Genomic DNA, 26,099 nt, shown 5'->3' on the forward strand with positions numbered 1-26,099 from the left:
CAATCAAATGAATCGGTTCGGTAGTTCAAAAGCTATGATTTTTTTTTTAAATGCATTTTCGCTGTTCGGAATTTGAGACAAAAGTGTTCGGAATATGAGTGTTTGGTGTTTGGAATAAGAAAAAAATGTTAACATTTTTCTAGTTTTTCAAAAAGTCTAGCGGGTTCAAATCGCATGATCTGGACGGCCAATTGGCATCACCAAAACGCGAAATTATGCGTCCCTCAAATTTCGTTCGCAATATGGCCATGTTCGGTCGTGTTGTGTGGCACGTGGTGCCGTCCTGCTGAAACCACATGTCATCCGTATCCATATCTTCAATTTGTGGTAAAAAAAATCGGTTAACATGCGGCCACCGTCTCGCCGTCCTCATTTTCAAAGAAATACGGCCCGATGACTCCACCAGACCATAATGCGCACCAAACAGTGATTCAGCATTTTGCTGCTGTTGTTCGTTCACCCAATCGACGTACGCCCGACGCATTCCATGGTCACCACGCTCTAATTTTCGTACCAGTTGGACTTTATATGGATGTAGGTGCAAGTCCAAATGCAAAATTCGCCACAATGATGTGTTTGACAAGCCCAATTGCTGAGCACCCCGTGGAATCCGAAACATTCGGGTCATCCTCCACACTGGCAGCAACAGCAGCAATATTTTCGGCCGAACGCACATTACGATGATGCACAGGTTTCACAATATCCGCTACGGATCTAGTTTGTTCGAATTTACGCACAACCTTAGGTATTGTGTGCTCTGTAGGCCGTCCATGACGACCAAATTCCGTCCGTAATGCTCGAAAAACATTTGCCGGTTTTTCATCATTTTTATAGTATAATTTAACAAAATCAACACGTTGTGCGATGCTCAAACGATCCGTATTGTAAAAAGGCAGACATTCAACTAACGATATGACGCTTTGGTTGACAGCTATGTCGAACAGTTGTCAGCGCAGGGCAGTATACTTTCGGAAGCCCGAAATGGAAAACCCTGTATAATGAATTTTGATGACATTTTGTTCACAAGAAGCAATGATTTAAAATTGCACTTAATTTAACTGATTTTCAAAACTTAGAAAACTAGTTCAAAACCAAACGCTTGATCTAACTCCCATATTTCTTATCCAAAAAAATCCATTTGATTGAGAAACGGGAGCGTTTTCCATCAGAAGAAATATTCAACGACCAACAATCGATGCTCAATAACATCCCAATCCATGTCACACAAAAATAAGTGATAATTCAAGATTGAAGGTTAAAAATACAGATTACGTATCTGAATTGCGAATTGGATTTACGTCGAACTTAGATCTCTGATACCGAGCTAGAATTCAAATTGAGAAATGCGAGTGAAATTCATATTATAGAAGCATGTTTTCCCACAACTCCTCAAGATTGGGCTCAGGTACTAAGCTGGTCAATCGCAATTTTTTCCTGATAGAAATTAAGGATTTCAACACCCCAAATAACAGAGTCATTCAAGAATGGAAGGGATGTTCACCCTGATCGGTGGAAGCCTTTAAAAAGGAAACTGGTTCAACATTTCCCTTTTCAGAAGACACGAGCATCACGCTCTGTTCCCAAATTTCATGTTTACATTTGTTTTCTATGGCATTTATTTGCAACTTTGTCATATTTATCACATTAGAAAAGAATATTTTGGTTTGATTGAAATTTATTCATATTGCATTACTTTTCTCAGTTTCTCTCGCAACTCACATCATTCATCAGCTAACTTTGTGTACGCTTGGAAATACTTCAGTGAATTGCAGTCGTGCGTGACCAGAGTGCGTTCTCATTAATTAGCAGAGAATTGCCATCAACGCTCAATAAATGTGGTGGAAAGATGTTCATCTTTCTTCTTGGAATGATTCTTCGAACTTATTCTGCACAATTCCAATAGTGCATACCTTCGTTTCGCATATATTCATTCCGGATATGACTTGACATCACAAACATACTTTCTGAATAACTACTTTCTGAATAACTAAATGGGGAAATAAATTGAATGTTATATATTCATCTTTAACTGTTGTCTATTTCGTTACTATTGAATAATCTGTGCGTCCTAATTGCATCAATAGGGATTCAATCACAGCTCACCCACCTGCGGAAAATCGTTGAATTATTTTCATGATATAATAGCTACGGGGCTGACGGAAATTCGTTAACTCATCGTGCTGTCTTCTCTTTCTTCTTCCCCGTTTTCAGGATCGCCCTCGGTAGTATACGAGAAGACGAGAATGGTGGAAACAACACGAGACGAACCAATCAACACTGCCTTCCGAATTCAGAGTCCGGTCCGGGAACACCAAAAGGTGAGTCCAATCAACGCCATTCGATGTTGGCCATGACAACAACACTAGAGAATCAATCATATTTTGCGTGACTTCTTTATTTTATCGTAATTTATCGTGATGTGTGTGACCTTATCGTGATCACTATAAATTCAATCATTCTTTGTTGTGCATTAATCTTCCTCACGTAAATCCCAATTCACATAGGGGAAGTGGGGGCAAAGTGGTCACCCTAAGGAATATGTCGATTTTCAGCGCCCACATGCCGATTTGAATCCCGTTTTTCGAAGAATATTATAGTTCAACTCATTATTCTTCAAGATAGCAAACGGCTTTCACTATAAAAATTCAAAATAGTACATTTTTCATCATTAGAAAAAAAGGTGAATAATCGAACTTTTTTTTTACTTGGAGGTAAAGTGGTCACCCACACATATCAAGCTAAATGGGAGAGATTTATGCGTTTTTTTCGTCCAAATTTGTTTAAATTATATTTGTTACAGTAGGTACATGTATGAAATAAGCTTGGTCTGTTCACCTAGAGTCTCAATTTTAATTTTCTCTTGCATACAAAAACACATAACGTTCCGCATAATGAGGCTTGGTTTAGTTGGAGTGGCATATATATCCAGGGTCAAAACCAAAAAAGGATCTTCTTCAAGAGCAGAATGTGATGAGGTATATCAGCTTTAGTAATCAGAACATTGTAAGTTGTTATTCACCTATGACCACTTTGCCCCCAAACATGAAAATAATTTGTATGCTAATTAATCGGTGAGATTAAAAGATTAAATAAAATATCTGTTCACCTCTCCTAGAATATGTGAACAGTCGCCCAAACTGATGATTTGTCCAACATATCAGATTGAATAAACCAAATTTCATGAGAAATTCCTTAGATACCATGCGCACAGAACTACGGCCAAATGGCTATCGAGAGAGTAATTTCTGTTTTCATTTGTATTTTGACATGCGAGAGCTCTACTGAAGTACAAAGTGACTCAAAAGTCATTAAATTCTTCAAACATAAGGTGACTATCAATATGGCATCTATAGTCAATAGATATACTATCAAACAAGCAGGTGACCACTTTGCCCCCCATGACCAATTTGCCCCCACTACCCCTATATCGTGCTTCAGTTTGATGAAGCTCACTGGCTTTTACAAGAACCCCTGGAAGTGATTCTATTTTCGAGATCCCGTGAATGTTGCTCTTTTCAGCGAAAGCATCATCCACGGTGAGTCAGTTTTTTTCAGTTTTATGGTAAACGCCCTCGGTATGCACATATTTTTCTTATAAAATGCAGGAAGCAACTCGAAGTACAAAAAGTACCAGGCAAAATCAACCTTCATCAATCGGAATCAAATTTTGGGAGCGGGAAAAATTTAAGAAACGGCCTACTTGTTATGATGTTGGCAACATTGCAACAAATTTTGTCGAAGAAAGATTTGAGCTCCATACCTGGCGTTCATTTCGAAGATATTGTATTTCTAACATAATCCTCATGTATTTACCATCAAAAATCAATTCAGAAAATACACCTCTCGATTAAACACTCTATAAAACACACACAGTATCTATTTTTATACAGTAGAACCCCGATTATCCGCGGAATAGTCTGGCTAGGTCACTTTCCATCTATAAGGTTTTGTACACCAGAAGTCAAATAATGTGAAAGTCAAGACCATAACAAAAATCCAAAATCCTACATCTCACTGATAATTTCCGAGAAAGTCCATAGCATTACTATGGCTTTCGCGGATGAACTGCATCGCGGATCATCCGCTCGCGGATAACCGAGGTTCTACTGTATATATAAAAATGGATTTCTGTCTGTCTGTCTGTCTGATTCCTATGGACACGGAAACTACAGAACCGATCGACATGAAAATTGATATGTAGGGGTTTTTGGGGCCGGGGAAGATTTTCATGATAGTTTGAGACCCCTCCTCCCTCTCTAAGGGTGGGCAGCCATACAAATGAAACACAAATTTCTGCATGACTCGAAAACTAATCAAGAAAATACCATAGAAAATGTTTCTATGGCGAATAGACACTCCTCTCGTCTCTCTGAGGGAGGAAGGGGGCTGCCATACAAATGAAGCATACATTTCTGCATAATTCAAGAACTAATAAAGTAAACGGAACTAAATTTGGCATGTGGATGTTTTATAGGGAAGAAATATTTCTAAGGTGCTTCAACACTCCTCCCCCCTCTCTAAGGGGTTCTCCCATAAAATGAAACACAAAGGCCCTGGCCGGGTAAGGGAGTAAAAAGTGCCCCCAAACCAAATTACTAGCTGTATGGCAAATATTGTAAAGGACATTAAATAAGAAATGTTGGCGGTTTATTTGAACCCCTATGTGGTTTGACGTGGGATCTATAGTGAAAAACGTACTTTTTCGTTTATTTCACACCATCCTCAAAAGATTCGAGATGAAAATTCGAAAAAAAATACTCAATGTGCATCTTACTACGGTGTATCAAGGAAAATTATCAAACAAAAATTTCATCAAAAATTTTAGTACCAAAAAAGATATTGAAATTTTGAATAATTTTTTTTTTGGGATTTAGAGATTCAGTACTACTCTAATTCATATTTAAATGTGTTTCTACGGTTTTTCTAGATATGTGTGATTTTTTCCAGTGTGGCGCGGCACTAAAAAGCACATTTAAATATGAATTAGAATAGTACTGTAGGAGCGTAGGAGCACATTTAAATATGAATTAGAATAGTACTGAATCTCTTAATCCCGAAATTTTTTTTTCATAATTTCAATATTTTTTTTGGTACTAACATTTTTGATGAAATTTTTTTTGATATTTTTTCTTGATACACCGTAGTAAGATGCACATTCAGTATTTTTTTCAAATTTTTATCTCGGATCTGTTGAGGATGGCGTGAAATAAACGAAAAAGTACGTTTTTCACTATAGATCTTATGTTAAACCACATAGGGGTTCAAATAAACCGTCAAAATTTCTTATTCAATATCCTTTAAAATATTTGCCATACAGCTAGTGATTTGGTTTGGGGGCACTTTTTACTCCCTTACCCGGCCAGGCCCTTTCTGCATAACTCGAGAACTAATCAAGCAAACGAAACCAAATTTGGCATGTGGAGGTTTTAGGATGCAATAAATGTTTCTATGGTGGTTCGACACTCCTTCCCCCTTCTCTTAGGGTGGGCTGTCATACAAATGAAAAACAAATTCCTGCATAACTCGAAAACTAATAAAACAGATGGATCCAAATTTGGCATGTGAAGATTTTAGGGATTGGGTCTTCGTAGCCTAATTGGTTGCGTGTCCGCTACTAAGCGAACGATCATGAGCTCATAACTCAGGGCCCCTCAACTGACCATCTTTGTGTGTTATTCCAGCTACTATGTCCACGCAACAATCATCATGTGAAGGTAATCCCAGTCCCTTACCGCTCGGCACTATTAATAACGCAACAAAGGAAGTCTCATATCAACAGTCCCGCTGTGAACAGCCCAACTGTGAACATTCGAACAATAGCATGTGTCGCGACATCGATGGAATATGAATTCTCTTACGTCTAAACGACTACTGTGTTATAGATAAAAACAAATGTTTATCGATAGATAGCGATATTCTTACGCCCAGGGTTGCCAACTACTTTTTTGAAAAATCAGGGAGAATGAAAAAAAAAATCAGGGAAAATCATGATAGCTCATATTGGGTTGTCCGTGGAGTTCGTACCCATTTTTGAGAAAACAAAAGTATTATTTTTTGAATTTTATATGCACAGTGTTGATTTGCAATCAATTCGGGAAGTTCTTAAATCTTTCAGGTAGCCTAACAATTCTAAACATTATCTTATTATGAAGGTAATTTGTCCAGTTGCGAGCAGTATTTGTGGGTATGTATCGACTAGAAGCTCACAATACAGAATTCCTCTCCAATACCACCTGTACCAGATTATAATTTTTTTTTTCAGGTTAAGACCGGGTCAGTCGGATTGTTTCAAATGACCCGTTTTCATCACCCGCAACGATTTGCTTTTGAAAAAATCAATGCATAGATAAAACGCACAAGTCGTAACGATTTACGTAACCATGTTTCAACTGATGCATATGAATGGAGATTTTAAAGATATGTAGTGAACCAGCTAACTCATTTGTCGTGTCTCACGGATCATTCTCGCAACTTCTTGCTCTACAAACAATTTAATATATATTCTTCAAGAAATAAAAGATGCTTACACGTTCTTACTTCTAAAATTATTGTACATCGGTTGTTATACTTGGATGTTATTTGCTGCGAACATGTAATGAAACCTGTATCGTTTTTATTTAACTGTACATAACTTTTGGTCGCTAATATTCCTTTCATCGTTTCCGTTCCAATTCTGTTTCTAATCTTCGTTTTATTGAGATTGAATTGCGAGAACCTTCGGCATATGATTCTTATAGAATATATTTCTTTCACGTTAACTTCAAAATTCAAAAAAATGTCGACACTGTACCTTTGAAAATGCGAACAGATAAAGTATAATCGAAAGGAAGAGTAAGCATTATATAAACGCGGACCGGAAAGCTTTTCAATGTAGACTATTATGACAATTCTCATACACAACCAGCAAAACTCCCAGTATATTTATATGAATTTTTTCTGATTAGGCAAAAAGTAAAAAATCAGGAAAAATCAGGATAATTTTATAAAAATCAGGGAAAATTGAGTATTTGTCAGGATATCAGGGAGTGTGCCAAAAAGTCTGGGTAATCCTGAAAAATCACGAAGGTTGGCATCTCTGCTTACGCCTCAAAATGGTAACAGTGTAGTATACATCAAAAGTTATCTTAGGATAAAAAGTGTACACGAATGAATTCGGCTCTGTTACAGCTGAACTGCTAAATGAGCCTAATAAAATAAGTTATTGGGATAAAAAAAAAGATTTTTGGGGGTACGAAACGTTTCTATGGTGGATAGACACTCCTCCACCCCTCTCTAAGGGGAGAAGAGGAGAGGGGTCTGTCTTTATTCTATCATATTTTCTGTATCAAACATTTATTCCATGTAACGGAGAAACATGTTATTTGCAAGTGGTTGAGAAATATTGAACGAAAATTGTGTCTGAAAAAAATCTGATATTATAATGATGAATTTTGGTAGAAGTACTAGGAATTTTTTAGTAAAAGGTAAATTCAACGGGGTCGATTAGAAGATCCATCAATGAGCAGTTCTGCGATTGGACTCATGAACTTGCGCTTAGTAAGAAAACGTGAATGTTTGAAGGTATTGATAACAAAAAACAAATTTTGGGCGGGACGAAGTTTGCCGGGTCAGCTAGTAACATAAAAAATTTTAAATGATTTTTGAAACGCTATAGCTTCGTGATAAAAAAAAACGCTTGAGAACGAGCATTCTAGTTTCTGGTTTGGGAATATTATGCGTATACATTTTTTACATTATGTCTGTATACATATAGGACAAAATAACGGGAAAAAAAGAAACATTTTTTTTAAATTTTAATCCTAGAACGTTCCGGTAGGAGCTTTTTCTACAGACATATTTTTGATTGAATTAAAAGTAATCCTTTTGTATTTGTTTATGAATATTTCATGACATATGATGGCACCCCGAATCGAAGGGCTTTTAAGAACGTTCAAGTTGAATAATAATAATTGTATTTGAATGTGTCTACAAACACATTTTTGACGTAGAACTACGTCTTTCAGGAAGGGTGCCAAATCAGAAAACAGGTCACGTTTTTATGAAATAAAGTTAACGTTAATAACTATTTTCACTGTGAACGAATTCTCTTGATTTGCATACCAATCGAATTGGAAATGGTCTAAGATTTGTTTGATATGCTATGTATTACAATTAGCTAATCTCTAAACGATTTAAATTCATGAAAACTGAAAGAACTTCCTTTTTTCCCATACAGTTGTTCTGCCGATTTGTGTGCTAACCCTACCCGTATTTCGAATGATTATAACTCGAACATGTCTTCACAGATCGGAAATATGTTTGCATCAATTGATAGGAAACATTTCTACGCGTCTATCACAATAAATAAAATTTTATTTTTCATGAGATGAACAGTTGAATAAATGTAAAATGTCAAGCGTTATCTAAACGCCCTAACTGTCAAGTTTTGATTGGCCCGATTTACGGTTTTCCCAACACAGACTTCAAAATCGATGTACCTGTGGAAATCCACTTTGCAAATATACATGCAAGTCGGGGGTATTTTTGATCCTACCGAGCTGTGTTTCCCTAACACGGACTTCAAAACCAATGTGCCTGGGTGAAACCGCTTTGCAAATATAATACATGCAAGTTTTTTTATGGTGTTGAGTACTTTTGTACTCGCTTGTTGTACAGACCGAAATATGTTTCCCTAAAGGTACTTTTAAACTGAGAAGCCTAGGAAAATCGTCATTTCAGATACTAGAGATGGATTAACTTTCGCGTTTCGAGAACTACGTAAACATGAGATGTGCAATAATTTCAGAGGGAAATGTAAAATACAATAATCGTTTGACAATTCTTCCGTTCACATATTTTGGTAGTCCTAGGCATCATATCAAACGTATAAGGACGTTCATCAAATTCATTTGTAACAAAGAACATAATCTATTTCAAAAAATTCGATGCATTCTACAATAATATTCTAAGTGGTAAACAAGTGGATTGCATAATATAATTGACTAGTTCTACGTCGAAAATATGCGGTCGTGTCCTAGATACAACCTCTTGCAATTATTTTACATATAGAGAAAAATAGAGAAAATAATCGATTTGTTATGTTCCAATTTTATTTTACAGATTCCAAAACACGAAATGAGCATTGAAAAGAAATACGTTTAATCTTCTGGTGTTCATTTATCCCAAGTCTGTCGTCAAAAAATCAATGAAAAATTGAATTTGCACCCTGCACCTCGCATCTTGCATTACTGTTGAATGTAAAAAAAAAACTAAATTTGAATACCAATAGGTACCTCGTTTTTGTGTGTTGTCGTATATAAATGACATATACGCTATTTGAAAGCAGCTGTCAAAATCAAGAGGGTTCCGCACATTTTAATTTTTTTTCTGTGAAATTTTGAAAAATGAATTCAGACTGGTTATGGAAAATTAATTGTGTACGATGGTCAGAAGTGCGAGAAATCGTATGAATAGATAGGAGAACCGAGAACTCCATGGGATCATAAGTTTGTCATCCATCATCATTTTGTTGAAAATCAATTTTAAAATTATCTCGGAGGAGATCTGAAATCTTGGTTACCTAAATCGTTACTATTTTTGGATCCAACACAATTTGACCGAAAACCTTTAATGGATTCCGTTTCCATCTACGACTTATAAACGCAATGAAAAAGCCGTTTTGAAGCATGAAGCATGAATCATGACAGGTGAAGAAAATGGAAGTTGAGCGGTAAAAAGCCCAAAACCCCAAAACATTTCTTCACCCGAAGAAAGTTGAAGAAAGTATGAATTGCTACCAAGCAACCAAGCAATAAAATTTACATGTACTGCTCGCTACTGGACCACTTCAAGGTAGCGATCAAGGACAAACTTCCAGAATAAGAATAATGTCATAAATGTCGTGTTCCATCAGAGCAACGCCAAACTTCATATCTCTTTGACAACACGACCAATTTTTTTTGGAGTCTGAATGGGAGCTGATATCCCACCAGCTAAATAAATCGAATATTGCACCTTCAGATTTTCACAGGTTCAGGTCTCCGAAAAATCCTCTCAAGGGCAAGAACTTCGACTCTATGGAATGTATAGGAAATACCTTGAACAGTTTTCGACGACAAAGCAAAAATGTTCTAGGAGGATGAAATCTGTAAGTGGAACAAAACTGTGCATATAAAATTGAATAAGTGTATACCTCGTTTTTTTCTGATTTTTGTTTTAATTCTTCCTGATTTATGAAAATGAGGATTGACTCTAGTTATTGAGCTAGGTTTAGGGGTACTTTTTCAGAGTGAATATAAAAAAGTTATTATTTAGGCTGTCAAAAAAGTCCTGCGGTATTTTTTTTGAATTTTCATTTGTTCATAAAATTAGTTACAATCATCTGTTTTAAGTCAAATATGCGCCGTTTTGTTCGATGACTTGTTCCCGACGAGATGCCAACTTCATAAGCTCGCTTCCTTATTGGTAAAAAACTCGGATAGACAATTTTCACAGGCCTCTTTTGTGGCTAACTTCTGACTATCTAGCTCGTACGCCATGGACAAAAACAGGTGGTAGTCACTTGGTGCAAGGTCCGGACTATACGGCGGATGCAAAAGAACCTCCCATCCGAGCTCCCGGAGCTTCTGGCGCGTCACCAAAGAAGTGTGTGGCCTGGCGTTGTCCTGATGGAAGACAATGCGGCCTCTGTTTATCAAAGATGGCCTCTTCTTCATGAGTGCTGCCTTCAGGCGGTCCAGTTATTGGCAATACAGGTCCGAATTGAGCGTTTGGCCATAGGGAAGCAGCTCATAATATTTAGATTATTCCTTGACAATCCCACCAAACACACAGCAGAACCTTCCTGGCCGTTAATGAGGGCTTGGCCACCGTCTGAGCAGAACCTTCCTGGCCGTTAATGCGGGCTTCGACCACGACCGTTTGCGCTTCACGTTGTCGTAAGTGACCCACTTTTCATCGCCAGTCACCATCACCACCATCATTATTTGCTCAAATCCAAATCGTTGAGCAATGTTTCTTTGGTATTTTTATCAATAGTTTTACTAGTCAGTTCGATTTATTTATAACTTTTCGTTTCTTAGTTCAATGTGGGGAATGGAACTAATGTTTTCTCGAAGAAATTTCCACTTTAATGGAAATAATATCGAAAGAATGATTCGCATAAAACAACCCTAAGATTTTTTTTTGTGCTGCAGGTTCTTTTCCTCTTTATTTCCAAAAAACTCGGGGCGCAAATGACGAAATAACAGTCGTTTGCCGTTTGCAAAACTACGCAGTAACGCCTGCTTCCCGTTTCCTTTTGCTTAACCCCTTTCTTCAGTGACACGTGCCATAATCACTGATCAGACTCTATCCTCGAATAGCTTCCCGGCCTAGTAGTTTGCTCTCATTTTTGTCCCAATTATCCGAGTTGTTGGTTATTCGTCGAGCATCCAGCTGTGAGCGTGTTTTTTGTCCTTGGTCGAGATAATTATTATCAATTTGGACAGCAACTGCTTATATTATGTAATATATTTTGGTGCTCCCTGAGATGGAGCTAATCTGGCCTTTCAGGATACAAACAACACAGCGGGCAAAAGGTTCACTGGGGGGCCAATTTGTGGCAAATTGATGTTGTTCATCACAGCGAGTAGACTGTTCATTTTTTCGGCAACAGATTGATACAGCCGAATGGAATTTATATTCAGAGCTAATGTCTCATGACTGCGTGCTGTTTGCATTGAGTTAAAAAGTACGCGAGTATTCTATTCAACGTCGTTTGATCATCACTACTTTTCAACAGTACCCCCATTTTGACGTAGAACTACGTCGTTAATTAAGGGTGCCAAATCAGAAAACAGGTCACGTTTTTAAGAAATAAAGTAAACGTTAATAACCATTTTTGCCGCGAACGGATTTTGGCGATTTACATAAGATTTGTTTGATATGCTATACATTATAATCCCATGATCTGTATATGATTTAAATTAATGAATTCCCATTTCCTCATACATTTGTTCTGTCCGTTTGTGTGCTTTCCCGAACAGAGCTGTCAATACCGAGCAACTTATCGACGAGCAACGAGGGGAAATCGTAAGATGTAAAGTCTCCATGAACAAAGGTAAAGAAGAAAAAACGACGGGGAAAGTTTGCCTAGAGTATAAACAGTGGATCTCGCTGAGGCTTGAGACTTTCATTCTTTGTGAAGAAACCGACTGAACAACATCGTTGCTGGGCGAGCTGGACGGCGACGGATCGAATGCCTTTCTCAAGGCAATGGGAGTGAAGGAATAATATTATGGATAAAATAAAGTTTTCCAAGGGCCATTTTAAAATGTTACAGACAACTCAACTGAAGAAGTTCAAAGTATCAAGCAAGGAAAGAAGGCAAACTTTCAGTATCGTTCTGTATTCAAAGCAATGAATATCACTTGTTCTTGCTTGTTTTGCGTCATCACATGTCTTCGTTTCGGATTGAGCTGTGCACGCGACCAAATTATTCACCCGATGATGTCTCTTGCATTGCAATCATTGCACCAAACTGACGCCATTGCATTAAAATTCTGAGCTACACAATTGTGTGGGGAATCAACAAGCTAGGCTATCGTCAGCTCACCAAGAAAATAAATGTTCTGGAATTATGTCAGTGATTTGGTTTTGCATGACGGTAGGAAAACTCTCCAAAAAGGATGACATCTAAGCTAATCTAGACTCGCAATATTAACAAAAAGGGCTTCTGTTGAGAAGAGCGCAAAACGGCGATAAATGTATGCATATTAAGTTGCTTCAAGCCATCGTATATTGTTTACACAAGATATAAGCGGAGAAGATTCAGAATAAGATAGGTGCAATAATAGTATTGATACGTGGGATATTAATAGGAAGATAGCTAGGTTATTCAAGTTGGGTTAGACCTCGGCTATCATAGCGACGGCGATAGCTGAATATCCCCGCCTGTGTATACCGTACCTGAACGTAAACGGAATGAGCGTAAATGAAAAATTGTAAAGCGCTATTCGAATCTCTCTCTTTACGCGCTCATTGATAAATAGCGCACGTGAGCGATGTTAGAGTTAGTAGTGCTAGAATTTCAGCCATTGGGAGCACTGGTCGGTCACCGAAAATCGGCCAACTTTAAATGTAATTTTTGTATAGTTTTAAGAATAGTAGAATAGAAGAAAGCATTGTTTAAGTAAAATAAACCTTTTGTGTGTCTAATAAAATTGTGTTGTGGTATTGTCACTTTACGTGAACCGATAAAATAGGGCCTCAACTGACCCCTATTCAAATTGAAAAGAAAGTGCAGTTACTGCAGTTTGTGGAAAAGGGTACTGTCACAGATTCGGTAACCCTTCATCGGAAAACCTTTTGGAAAGGCGTGAATAGTGGTTACAATTCGCAACATTGGTGCCGTGACCAGGATATTTATCCTCAAAGGGACAATTGGGCTATTCACGCCATTATTGGATCATTGAATAGAGGATACGCCATCATAGGAAGTTTGAATAGCGATTTTGTATCCTGCTATTACAATTGCTGTATTCTGTATTCAATACTTCGCGCCATAGTTTAATCACTTTCGCTGATTCGGATTCTGGATTGGAATTATTTTTCATACAAGGCCTAGTTGACAGGCTCATACGGTGAGTACCTGTCCAAAGTTTCTAAAAACGCTTTCTGTTCTACCGGGTCATCTATCTCTACTTTTCGGTGTTCTACGTTATTGGATGTGCTGATTATCTCGGTGGCCGATCACATTCGGGAAGTTTTTCTGGACGACAAGGTGGAATTGAATTTGAAACAAATTAGGACCATAGGACATTCAATTCGAAAATTACATACGCAATACGGAGCTTCAATTGCAATTAAATTTATTCAAGGCCTGATTGACAGGCTCACAAGGTGAGTTCCTGTCCAACAGAATTATTTTATTGTGGAAAGGTGCTTTGCTTGTCGTATTTTCGAACAGATTTTAGAAAAATAAATTCACAATTTTAACGCTGATATACATCGTGTGGATTTCGACTGCTACGTTCCTCGGCTTCTCTCGCTGCTGAACGAATTCGGCTTTTGGATTCTGGTGGACAACTGCTGCTTACTGCAACTGCTGCAACTGCTGAAAGTAAAGAAAAAGAGGAACAAATTACATTCGGAAGAATAATTTTATTCAAGGCCTGTTTGACAGGCTCACCAGAAAATTTTCCCACTTTCAACACACTCTCCAGCAGCAGTCGTCATGGGAAAGAAACTAAAGCCCAAAATTTTCGTGAGGGACAGCATTGTGGATTTTCTTCTACGTACGGAGAAATACGCTGCTGACAACGCACAAGCCGATGAAAACGTCGTGAAGGGCCGCTTGGAGAAATTGGAAACCAAATGGGACGAATTCGAGGAGATTGAAAATGAAATTGAGGAGGCAGAGGAAGACGAAGAAAACATCGAGGCGCACCGGAGAGTTAGGGCTGACTTCGAAGAAAAATATTTCGAGGTAAGGGCAAGGTTGATGGCAAAATTACCACGGGTTTTAACACAAAACGAGCAACAAAACTACGCTTTACCACCTACTAACACACTACACGCCTCTGTACGACTGCCACAAATAAATCTCCCAGAATTCGACGGAAAATATGAGCACTGGCTTCCATTTCACGATACATTCAGGGCCCTAATTGATTCCTCTGCTGAGTTAACCAATATCCAGAAGTTCCATTATCTGCGAGCTTCTTTGAAAGATGATGCGTTGAAACTGGTTGATTCCTTTCCGATGAGCGATGCGAATTATAGGGTTGCATGGGATGGTTTGGTAGCTCGGTTCTCCAACGGTTATCTACTCAAGAAACGTCATCTGAACGCGCTGCTAGAATATCCGAAGATGAAGAAAGAGTCGGCTTCAGGTATCCACGACATCATCGATTGCTTCGAGAGAAACACCAAAATATTGGATCAACTGGGTGAAAAAACAGCCGGATGGGGTGCAATGCTGACTCACATCATGATCTCAAAGCTGGATGATTCGACGCAGAAGCATTGGGAGGAACAAGCAACACATCACGAAGATCCTGGTTTCCCTTTGCTTGTGGAGTTCCTGAAAAAACAAACACGGGTACTTGATGCAGTGTCGGTAGATCAACACATTTCTGGTTCAGTTAGTCCACCTAGCGCTATTAAAGCACGTTCAATGAAGGTTTCAGTCAACTCGGCGACTGAATATACGGGTCCAAGCTGTGCATCGTGCGGTCAACAACATGCCATCGTACGGTGTCCGACATTTGGAAAATTTACTCTAGACAAACGGTTGAAGTTTACCAATTCGAAGCGTCTCTGTAGCAACTGTCTGGGACGCAATCATATGGCAAGAGACTGTCCTTCAAAGTTCCGTTGTAAAACGTGTGATAAGAAACATCACACCCTTCTACACCCTGGTTTCCCTGGTTCTGGTTCGACGGCCACTAGCGCAGCGGTTGTCGATAAAACTCCTACTCCGTCTACATCTGGTGATTCATCGAGTTCTGGTGGTTTGGTTTCTAGCTCGGTGGTATCAATTTCTTCTAATCTGGCAAAGGAGTCCATGGAGTCTCACGTCTTTCTACTGACGGCTTTGGTAAAGGTGAATGACAGTTCTGGAAGGTCGCATCTAGCACGGGCGTTGCTGGATTCCGGATCGCAGGCCAATCTGATGTCCAAACGATTGTGCCTCTTATTAAATCTCTCTCTTCGTAACAAAACTTTGGAAATATGCGGTATTGGACAGACACGGCAGCAAACAGCATATGAAGTTTCCGCTGAAATAACATCGAGAGTCAATGAATATTGTGCACTATTGGAATTCGTGGTCTTAGACCAAATAACTGAAACTCATCTAAATACTTCACATGATGCTTCACGTTGGAAACCTCCACAATGGATGAAGCTAGCTGACCCTGATTTCCACAGATCTGGTCCGATAGATATAGTCCTTGGCTCGCAGCATTTCTATGATTTTCATCTGCTTAATGGTGGCCGGATGCAGTTCCGAAAATTTGGTCCAAACCTTCCAATCTTCGTCAACACAGTTTTTGGATGGGTGGCTGCAGGTGAAGCTCTGGGAAGAAATTCCATTGCAAAAATTAGCTGCAATGTGATGACAGCTGAAAAACTGGAAAAATCAATCGAAAAATTTTGGATTATAGAAGAAATACCTAAAAGCACTCCTCGTTCGCAAGAAGAGGAAGATTGCGAGCTTCATTTTCGGAATACTGTAACCCGAGATGAAACTGGTCGTTACATTGTACGCTATCCGAAGAGAATCAACTATAACGAGCTGATAGGAGAGTCCAAAACCGCAGCACTGCGAAGGTTCCAGCAGCTTGAAAGGCGTTTGGTACATGATTCTAGCCTACGGAAACATTATGATGATTTTATGCAAGAATACCTTGACCTTGGACACATGCGATCGATCCACAACGTTCAAGAAATGCCGAAATTGGAGCAACATGTTTGCTATCTTCCACATCATCCTGTGTTCAAAGAAGCAAGTACAACAACCAAGGTACGAGTCGTTTTCGATGGTTCTGCAAAGACATCAACCAGTCATTCGTTGAACGAAGCTTTGTTGACTGGACCGGTCATTCAAGACGAGCTGTTGGATTTGATGCTCCGGTTTCGAAAACATCCGGTAGCATTGGTAGCAGATGTAGAGAAGATGTACCGGCAAATAAAAGTCCACTCTGGCGACACATCTTTACAACGGATCATATGGCGTTTCAATCCACACGAACCGATCAAGGTATATGAGCTGCAAACGGTTACATATGGGCTTTCTCCTTCTTCCTTTCTTGCAACGCGTGTACTCCAACAATTGGCTGATGATTGCGGGCACAACTATCCTCTCGCCGTCACTGCACTGAAGGAGGATTTTTATATGGACGACTTCTTGTCAGGTGCGCAATCTACGGAAGAGGCAAAAGAGTTACGAAATCAAATACAATCCCTCCTACGGGAAGGTGGATTCCAACTGAGAAAATGGAACTCGAACAAACCAGAGGTACTAGCCGACCTACCACCAGCTAGCATAGAAAGTTCTCCAACGCTGCAATTCGAACCGGAACACAGGGTTAAAACTTTGGGTGTTGTTTGGGAAACAAAGCTGGATCAACTATGCATCGAAGTACGGGAAGCATCTAACCATAGTGTTTGGACTAAACGGAAGGTGTTCTCGGTCATCGCTCAGCTGTATGATCCTCTTGGACTAGTATCACCGGTAATTTCTTGGGCAAAAATTCAAATGCAGCATCTCTGGTTGGCCTCTGTTGGCTGGGACGAGCCAATTCCTGACGAGCTTGATAGTCGATGGAGGGAATTCTGTGCGCAATTGCCACTTCTTCAACGCTTTTCGGTGTCCCGATACATTCTTGTGTCATCCTGGGTGAATGTCGAATTTCACGTTTTCTGCGACGCTTCTGAAGCTGGCTACGGTGCATGTATTTACACTAGATCAACCGGCAGGGATAGGACAAATACAACGAAGCTCACAGCCGCAAAATCACGAGTAGCGCCTCTGAAGCGGCTTAGCCTACCACGGCTGGAACTATGTGCTGCACTCTTGGGGGCCAAACTGTATGCAAGAGTATCGGCAGCGCTGAGGATGGAGGGAATTCCCTGCTGGTTTTGGACCGATTCCATGGTCACACTGCACTGGATACGTGCACCGCCAAACACATGGCAAACGTTCGTTGGCAATCGTACCGCTGAGATACAACAACTATCGCATGGACATAAATGGAACCATGTCAAGGGCGTCGACAATCCAGCTGATCATGTCTCACGCGGTTTACTCCCAGCACAGTTATTGGAAGACTCCATATGGCTGTCCGGTCCGGCATGGCTATCAAAACCACAAGATGAATGGCCTCAGGTCGCCAATTTAATCCTACCATCTGAAGACACATTAGAACGGCGAAAGGTGGTCAACATTGTTCAGCAAGCTCCTGATCCGTGTTTTCTTTTTACGTTGTATTCCTCATTCTGGCGGCTGGTCCGGATCACAGCGTACATCGTTCGATTCGCATCTAATTGTCGACAAAGGTCCCAACGGAATCAGCATCAATTGCTGACGGTGTCTGAGCTGAAAAAGGCGAAGGAGATTTTAGTAAAATGCGCGCAAACAGAACGATTTGGTGAGGAATTGAAGGCGCTGAAAAACAATAAACCAGTCCCATCGAACTCGTCTCTAAAACTTTTGCATCCATTCATTGACCAGGAAGGTATTCTTCGTGTTGGTGGCCGGCTCAGACAATCTCCCGAACGCTATCAAACCAAACACCCAATCATCCTCCCTAACAAGCACCCATTAACACTTCTCATCGCAACGCATTATCATAACAAAATACTACACTCTGGTCCTCGCATGACACTAGCCTCGATACGTCAAGAATTTTGGCCCATAGGTGGTAAAGCGCTCGTGAATTTTGTGTATCGCAACTGCATACAATGTTTCCGTCACAAACCTGTCCCTTCTAATCAACCTGTCGGCCAATTGCCCGAAGCTCGTGTTCGTCCGAGTCGACCTTTCACAATAACAGGCGTCGATTACTGCGGCCCCGTTTACATGAAACCAATTCATCGCCGGGCAGCTTCTCAAAAAGCATACATAGCGGTCTTCATTTGCTTCGCAACCAAAGCAATTCACCTAGAGTTGGTCTGCAATTTATCAACGGAAGCATTCATCGCTGCTTTGCGTCGTTTCGTAGCCCGTCGTGGACTACCAGCAGAAATCCATTCCGACAACGGAACAAACTTTCAAGGAGCAAGAAACACACTCACTGAACTGTACACTTTGTTAAAAAATGAGAAGCACAAGCAAGTAGTCGTCAATGAATGTAGCAATCAGGGCATAACATGGAAATTCATCCCACCCAGAGCGCCTAATTTTGGTGGCCTCTGGGAAGCAGCGGTCAAATCAACAAAAACGACACTCGTAAAAACAATCGGCAACGCAAAGCTATCCTATGAGGATTATGCCACACTGCTCACACAAGTTGAAGCCAACCTCAACACTCGTCCACTCACACCGCTCTCTGAGGATCCTAACGAGCTGGAAGCGCTAACACCGGGACACTTTCTAATTGGCCAGTCGTTGAGCACCATCCCTGATCCAGATTACACAAACACAAAAATGCATCGCTTGAAGCACTATCAGCAGCTGCAAAAGTTAATCCAAGACCACTGGATACGATGGAAAAAGGAGTATCTCACCGAATTGAATCATCTCCGGAGGAAGCACCTGGACAAAATAAATGTGGCTCCAGGCCAAATGGTACTACTTCAGGAGGATAACAAACCATCAATCTCCTGGCCATTAGCAAGAATTCATCAAGTGCATCCAGGAGAAGATGGCGTCGTACGAGTTGTAACAGTTCGAACAGAATCTGGAATCTACAAAAGACCAATTTCTAAAGTATTTATACTTCCCTTCGACCGGAACTTGGCAGAGCATCAGCTGAATGGAGATTCCACATCTCAGAGCACCCACAACAAGTGAAAGACGTATGCATTAGGCTAAATTCATCACTTGTATATCACAATTCACTTCACATGTTTGTTTTTGTTTATAAATTTATCAGAACAAATTTAGGTGGCCGGCTATGTTTACACAAGATATAAGCGGAGAAGATTCAGAATAAGATAGGTGCAATAATAGTATTGATACGTGGGATATTAATAGGAAGATAGCTAGGTTATTCAAGTTGGGTTAGACCTCGGCTATCATAGCGACGGCGATAGCTGAATATCCCCGCCTGTGTATACCGTACCTGAACGTAAACGGAATGAGCGTAAATGAAAAATTGTAAAGCGCTATTCGAATCTCTCTCTTTACGCGCTCATTGATAAATAGCGCACGTGAGCGATGTTAGAGTTAGTAGTGCTAGAATTTCAGCCATTGGGAGCACTGGTCGGTCACCGAAAATCGGCCAACTTTAAATGTAATTTTTGTATAGTTTTAAGAATAGTAGAATAGAAGAAAGCATTGTTTAAGTAAAATAAACCTTTTGTGTGTCTAATAAAATTGTGTTGTGGTATTGTCACTTTACGTGAACCGATAAAATAGGGCCTCAACTGACCCCTATTCAAATTGAAAAGAAAGTGCAGTTACTGCAGTTTGTGGAAAAGGGTACTGTCACAGATTCGGTAACCCTTCATCGGAAAACCTTTTGGAAAGGCGTGAATAGTGGTTACAATTCGCAACATATATGGATATTTGCGTGAGTACGTGCGTGCTTCTTAACCCATACGTAAAAACAATGCATCCTCGCTACGCTGAAACCCCATTTGCACCTACTCCCGTGTGCATTGGCCCTGTAACGATGCAACAATCGCCTATTTTTATGCTATGATTGACGATTGTTTGGTGTTGCAAATTATGCAGTCGTAATGATAAATATAAACAAGGAGGGGAGATAGTGGGAGGGAAATATTTACGCTAGGGTATTGGTAATGAATCTCCGCTGAGGAAAATATTAAGCCTTTTTCCAAGCAGTCAACATTGTTTGTTTTCTGTCATCAATGCATTGAACTGAAGCTATGGTGAAGCAGGTGTTAAGGTTGTGCACCGAAAAATTATTTGGGGAATACCAAGTTATTCAATAAGTTATAATAAGTTATTAATTTATTTTGGCTCGCGTGAAAGTCGCAAAACTGCTTTCAACTAGGATTGCATTTGCGCTAATCTTGATCATAATGAAGCAGTGCTACTCTTTTCGAGGTTGTTGAGATTAACAGATAGAGTTTATTACGTTTATTCAGTCACCAAGAAAGCAAATGTCGTTCTGAAATGTTATATGTGATTTGGTTTCGCTTGCCAGTAGCAAAACTTTCTCCACTAAAGATGACAACTGCGCTTGCATTTTTCTTTGAGCACAAGAATGAATCATCAAACAATTATCGTCAAATGATTCTACATTTAAAAAAAAAACATCACGGGGCGACCAAACTGGTAGAATGTGTATATCAAAATTTTCGTAGCATTATAAAATAATATCCGCAGTTATAAACATGCGACTTGAATTAAACTACAGCGTAGTTCTATGTCAACAATGCGGTTATGTCTTGAACACAACCTCCTATAATTTCTTTTAATTAGTTGAACTGTGCACTATTTCCAAATCATTCTTATCTACAACAATATTCTGCTTCCTCCTACAGAATTCTGAATCCATGAATTTTGAGGTCTAGAAACCAAAACAGTAATGAAAAGTATGTGACTGTGATTTTATCACATCATATAACTATATCAAAACAAAAATAACAAAATTTATCTAAAACCCATTCCATGTCATGTGATGGTATAATGAAAATATGTTTTTATTAACGAATAGGTACAGCGCGGTCTAGATTATATACAGTTTCTGATTTCTTTTCACTGTATATAATCAAATCCTGTATATAATCGAGTCAAAAAAAATTTTTTTTTTCATTTGTTTTTTTTGCATGTACCGTTCTGAATCATATTTCGGATGCTTAAGGCATATGATGCAGAAAACAGATCTCAACTTTATGCACAGGTGTTATTTGGTTGATATTTTGAATAAATTAGTTCAATATGCTTTTAAGCTTTCTGCTTTGGTACCTATTGGTTTGGAAACATAAAAAAAATCATCGAATAAAATGTTTTTCAAATCAAGCGAATAAAAATCAAACTTCGTACACCATTTATAAAAAGATCAAATTTCGGACAGATTGAATTCAAATTTCAAACATTTTATTTTGTAATTTTTTGGACGAAAATTACATTACACTTGATTATATTTTATAGTCAACCGCAAAACACTTACCAAGCAATCGCAGTAACCTGATAACGATGATGAGAACTGATGAAACACGAGAGAAATTTGAATATTGATGAAGGGGTAAATTCTACGTGCTCACGCTAGGCAAACGTCAAACACAAACGATAATAAGTGGATTTTGGATTTTGGATGGATTTTTTCCTACTATACAATAATTCAAATGTAATTCTCAAATGAAGTGATAGTGAAACCAAGGAACTCTAAATAAGCAATTGTGATATTAATTTTATCGTTATACAATCAGTGCATTGAGCATTTCAAGATATTAGAACAAAGTGTCCGAAATATGATTCAGAACGGTATTTTTCGTTTTTTGAATATAAAAGAGGAATTTGATTTTTGATTCATCCCCTTAAAGTCAGAATACACCTTTCTCTCATGGAAAAAAAAATTATCCAGATTTTCTCAAAAGGTGATGCACGATAATATTTGATAAGAAAAATCATTCTACTCACATTTCAACAATGATAAAGTTATAGAACTTTTTTTTTGTTTCGGACTCTGTTGCCTCAAACTGGCTCTATATTAACAAAGTACGCTACGGAAAACGATTCTGGTGCGAACCGTATAAAAAAATGTTCAATAAATTTAGACTCACTCCAAAAAACAAACTTAGATAGCCTCTCTTCCGAATGACAATCGTTTGCGTAATATATGTAAAATGGTTCAGTAAATCTTGCTGACCAGCACCACGTGTTATTTGCTATAAACACGGAGGCTGATTCTGCGAAATCTCTCCCACTTCTATTTTTATCTATTCTTTCGCAATAAAACCAGTCAGTACTCACAACTTCTTACAGGGCACAAACGATCCACATTCTCGAGCTCCATTCATTTCTCTGGTGGAAAACATTTCCGGGAAAACACACTGAATGAGGAATATAATCCCAACTTGTCGGAATAACATCTTTGCAACCCTCGTGAGGGTTAACATCGATGGAGTGATGTTTGAATAGGGTTTATTTCGCATCATCCTATCAGTGACCAGTATACTGATAGCCTATAGGATTCTACTTATAGTGGCATCGATTTGAGTGGTCTCACTGAATAGTAATGATAGAGCTCGACTGCTAGAACGCAGACTACAGATGTTAGTTACGCCACGTCGAAAGGTAGGTTGGCGGGTATCCAAATAATCCTACATTATCGACAGCCCTACGACAGCTGTAAAGGATGATACAAAAATAGGAAGGTTGAACAATAGACAAAGAAAAAAAATATAGGAGGTTGTGTTCAAGACACGACCGCATTGTTGACGTAGAACTACGCTGTGGTTTAATTCAAGTCGCTTGTTTATAACCGCGGATATTATTTTATAATGCAACGAAAATTTTGAAATTACCATTCTAGCAGTTTGGTCGCTCTGAATTGTTTTTTTTCATTGTAGAATAATTTGATGATTCATTCTTGTGCTCGCAGAACAATACTTTACTCGAGATAAGCGCAGCTGCCATGCTTGATGGAGAAAGTATTGCTACCAAACCAAACCAAAGCACATACAAAATTCCAGAACGACATTTACTTTCTTGGTGTCTAAATAAACGAAATAAACTCTATCTGCTGATCTCAACAACCTTGAAAAGAGTAGCACTGCTTCATTATGATCAAGATTAGCGCAAATGCAATCCTAGTTGAAAGCAGTTTTGCGACTGGCACGCTAGCCAAAATAAATTAATAACTTATTATAATTTATTGAATAACTTGGTACTCCCCAAATATTTTTTTGGTGCACAACCTTATCACCTGCTTCACCATAGCGTCAGTTGAATGCATTGATGACAGAGAACAAACAATGTTAACTGCTTGGAAAAAGGCTGAATATTTGCCTCAGCAGAGGTTCATTACTAATACCCTAGCGTAAATATTTCCCTCCCGCTATCTTCCCTCCTTGTTTATATTTATCATTACGACTGCATAATTTGCAACACAAAACAATCGGTAATCATAGCATAAAAAATAGGCGATTGTTGCATCGTTACAGGGCCAATGCACATGGGAGCAGATACAAATGGGGTTTCAGCGTAGCGAAGATGCACTATTTTTACGTACGGGTTATGAAGCACGCACGTACGCACACAAATATCCATATATCGATGGGTTGAAGCAACTAAATATACACACACTTATCTTCGTTTTGCGCTCTTCTCAACAGAAGCCTTTTCTGTTAATATTGCCAGTCTAGATTGGCTTAGTCGTCATCCTTTGTGGAGATAGTTTTCCTACCGCAATGCGAAACAAAATCAATGACAAAATTCCAGAACATTTATTTTCTTGGTGAGCTGACGATAGCCTAGCTTGATGATTCCCCACACCATTGAGCGAGTGAGTAATTTAGTCGCGTGCACAGCTCAATCCGAAACGAAGACATGTGATGACGCAAAACAAGGAAGAACAAGCGATTGTCATTGCTTTGAATACAGAACGATACTGAAAGTTTGCCTTTCTTCCTTGCTTGAGACTTTAAACTTCTTCAGTTCATTCGTCTCTAACCTCCAAAAAGGCCCTTGGTAAACTTTACTTTATTCATTATATTACTCCTCCACCCCCATTGCCTTGAGAAAAGCATTCGATCCCTCGCCATCCAGCTCGCCCAGCAACGATGTTGTTCAGTCGATTTCCTCACGAAGAATGAAAGTTTGCCTCAGCGAGATCCACTGTTTATACTCTAGGCAAATATTCTGCTTCGTTCTTCTTCTTTTCCTTTGTTTACGGAGACTTCACATCTTACGATTTTCCCTTCATTGCTCGTCGATAAGCTGCTCGACATTGACAGCTCTGTTCGGGAAAGCACACAATGGACAGAACAAATGTATGAGGAAATGGGAATGCTTCCAGTTTTCATCAATTTAAACCATACACAGACTATGGGATTGTAATGAATAGCATATCAAACAAGTCTTAGGGAATTTCCGATTCGTTTGGTATATAAATCGCCAAAATCCGTTCGTGACAAAAATAGTCATAAACGTGACCTGTTCTCTGATTTGGCAACCTTAATGAAAGACGTAGTTCTACGTCAAAACAAAGTAACATTGAAGGTGAATTGAAATCTATCCTAAACAATACTTAATCTATTCTAAGACAATTTAACGTATGCTAAAAAATTCTCTAGTTTATGATCTTAATTACTACTGGTGAGAACTTAAAATGAAATTTATAATGTTTTTTTTTTTTATTTAAATCGTTTATTTTTACAGGCTCAGTTAGTTACATAGGTTTAAAGGATCCGAACTCCTTACTGTATTGTTACTAGTATATATACATTTTTCCTTAATTCTAATGTTAATAATATAGGAAACCGATTACTCGCGGTCGACTCAAGTTTAGAAGGGTGACATGTTTTCTTCAGGAAAAGGAGGGGATATGAGGATATATTGACAATGATCACACTCACACTCTCAATCACACTCTCAATCACACTCATCACACTCAATTCTTAAACCTATCTTATATCTAATATGTATTTACATTTCATCTTATTCTTAAGAAGGGATCCGATCTCTCACAAAGGAAAAGGAAAAGGAAAAACTAAGGGTATAAGGACAATCACACACGAATATCGATAGCTTTAAGGAATACATATATTTGGGACATGTAATCAAGGTCTAACCGAGCCAACACGTCTCTCACCGGCACCATGGGCTGCCTTCCTCGGGCCCGAAGGGTGTCTTCTAAATTCGATCTGGCGACAAGATACAGCTCGCACGACCAAACAACGTGCTCGATGTCGTGGTAACCATGGCCACAAACACAAAGATTGTTGCCGGCAAGATTAATACGAAAGAGTAGCGCATCTAACGAACAGTGATTCGACATGAGTCGGGAGAAGGTGCGAATAAAGTCCCGACTCAAGTCCAGACTTTTGAACCATGGTTTGAGGCTAACCTTAGGGATAATCGAGTGGAGCCACCGGCCCAATTCATCTTCGTTCCATTTGCGTTGCCAGTTAACTATGGTATTTTTGCGGACTAAAGAATTAAATTCATTGAAGGCGATTTGACGCTGATAAATATCGCCTTCAATTGCACCTACCTTTGCTAATGAGTCAGCCCTCTCATTACCCAGAATTGAGCAATGTGAAGGACCCAGTGAAGGGTAATGACATAACAGCGTCTGGATAAAGCACTCAAAATTTCTCGTATTCTCTCAAGGAAGTACGGCGAGTGCTTTTCCGGCCTCACTGAACGGATAGCTTCGACAGAGCTAAGACTATCCGTTACAATGTAATAGTGTTCAACAGGTCGTGAGGCGACGCTGTCCAGCGCCCAGTGTATCGCTGCCAATTCAGCAATAAACACAGAGCAAGGAAACTGAAGA

At 39.2% G+C, this 26,099-nt stretch overlaps 1 protein-coding gene across 2 annotated transcripts in view; it reads left to right on the top strand.

Moving 5' to 3' along the window:
- LOC129774924 (uncharacterized) overlaps positions 1 to 26,099 on the top strand; it is a 67,922-nt gene that overhangs the window by 24,038 nt on the left and 17,785 nt on the right. For both annotated transcript variants that reach the window (XM_055779001.1, XM_055779000.1), the window contains exon 2: positions 2,212 to 2,318. In XM_055779001.1, the coding sequence (XP_055634976.1) occupies positions 2,212 to 2,318 (107 nt within the window). The remainder of the gene's footprint in view (positions 1 to 2,211; positions 2,319 to 26,099) is intronic.

The sequence above is a fragment of the Toxorhynchites rutilus genome, chromosome 3, assembly GCF_029784135.1.
Source record: "Toxorhynchites rutilus septentrionalis strain SRP chromosome 3, ASM2978413v1, whole genome shotgun sequence".
Classification (NCBI taxonomy): domain Eukaryota; kingdom Metazoa; phylum Arthropoda; class Insecta; order Diptera; family Culicidae; genus Toxorhynchites; species Toxorhynchites rutilus.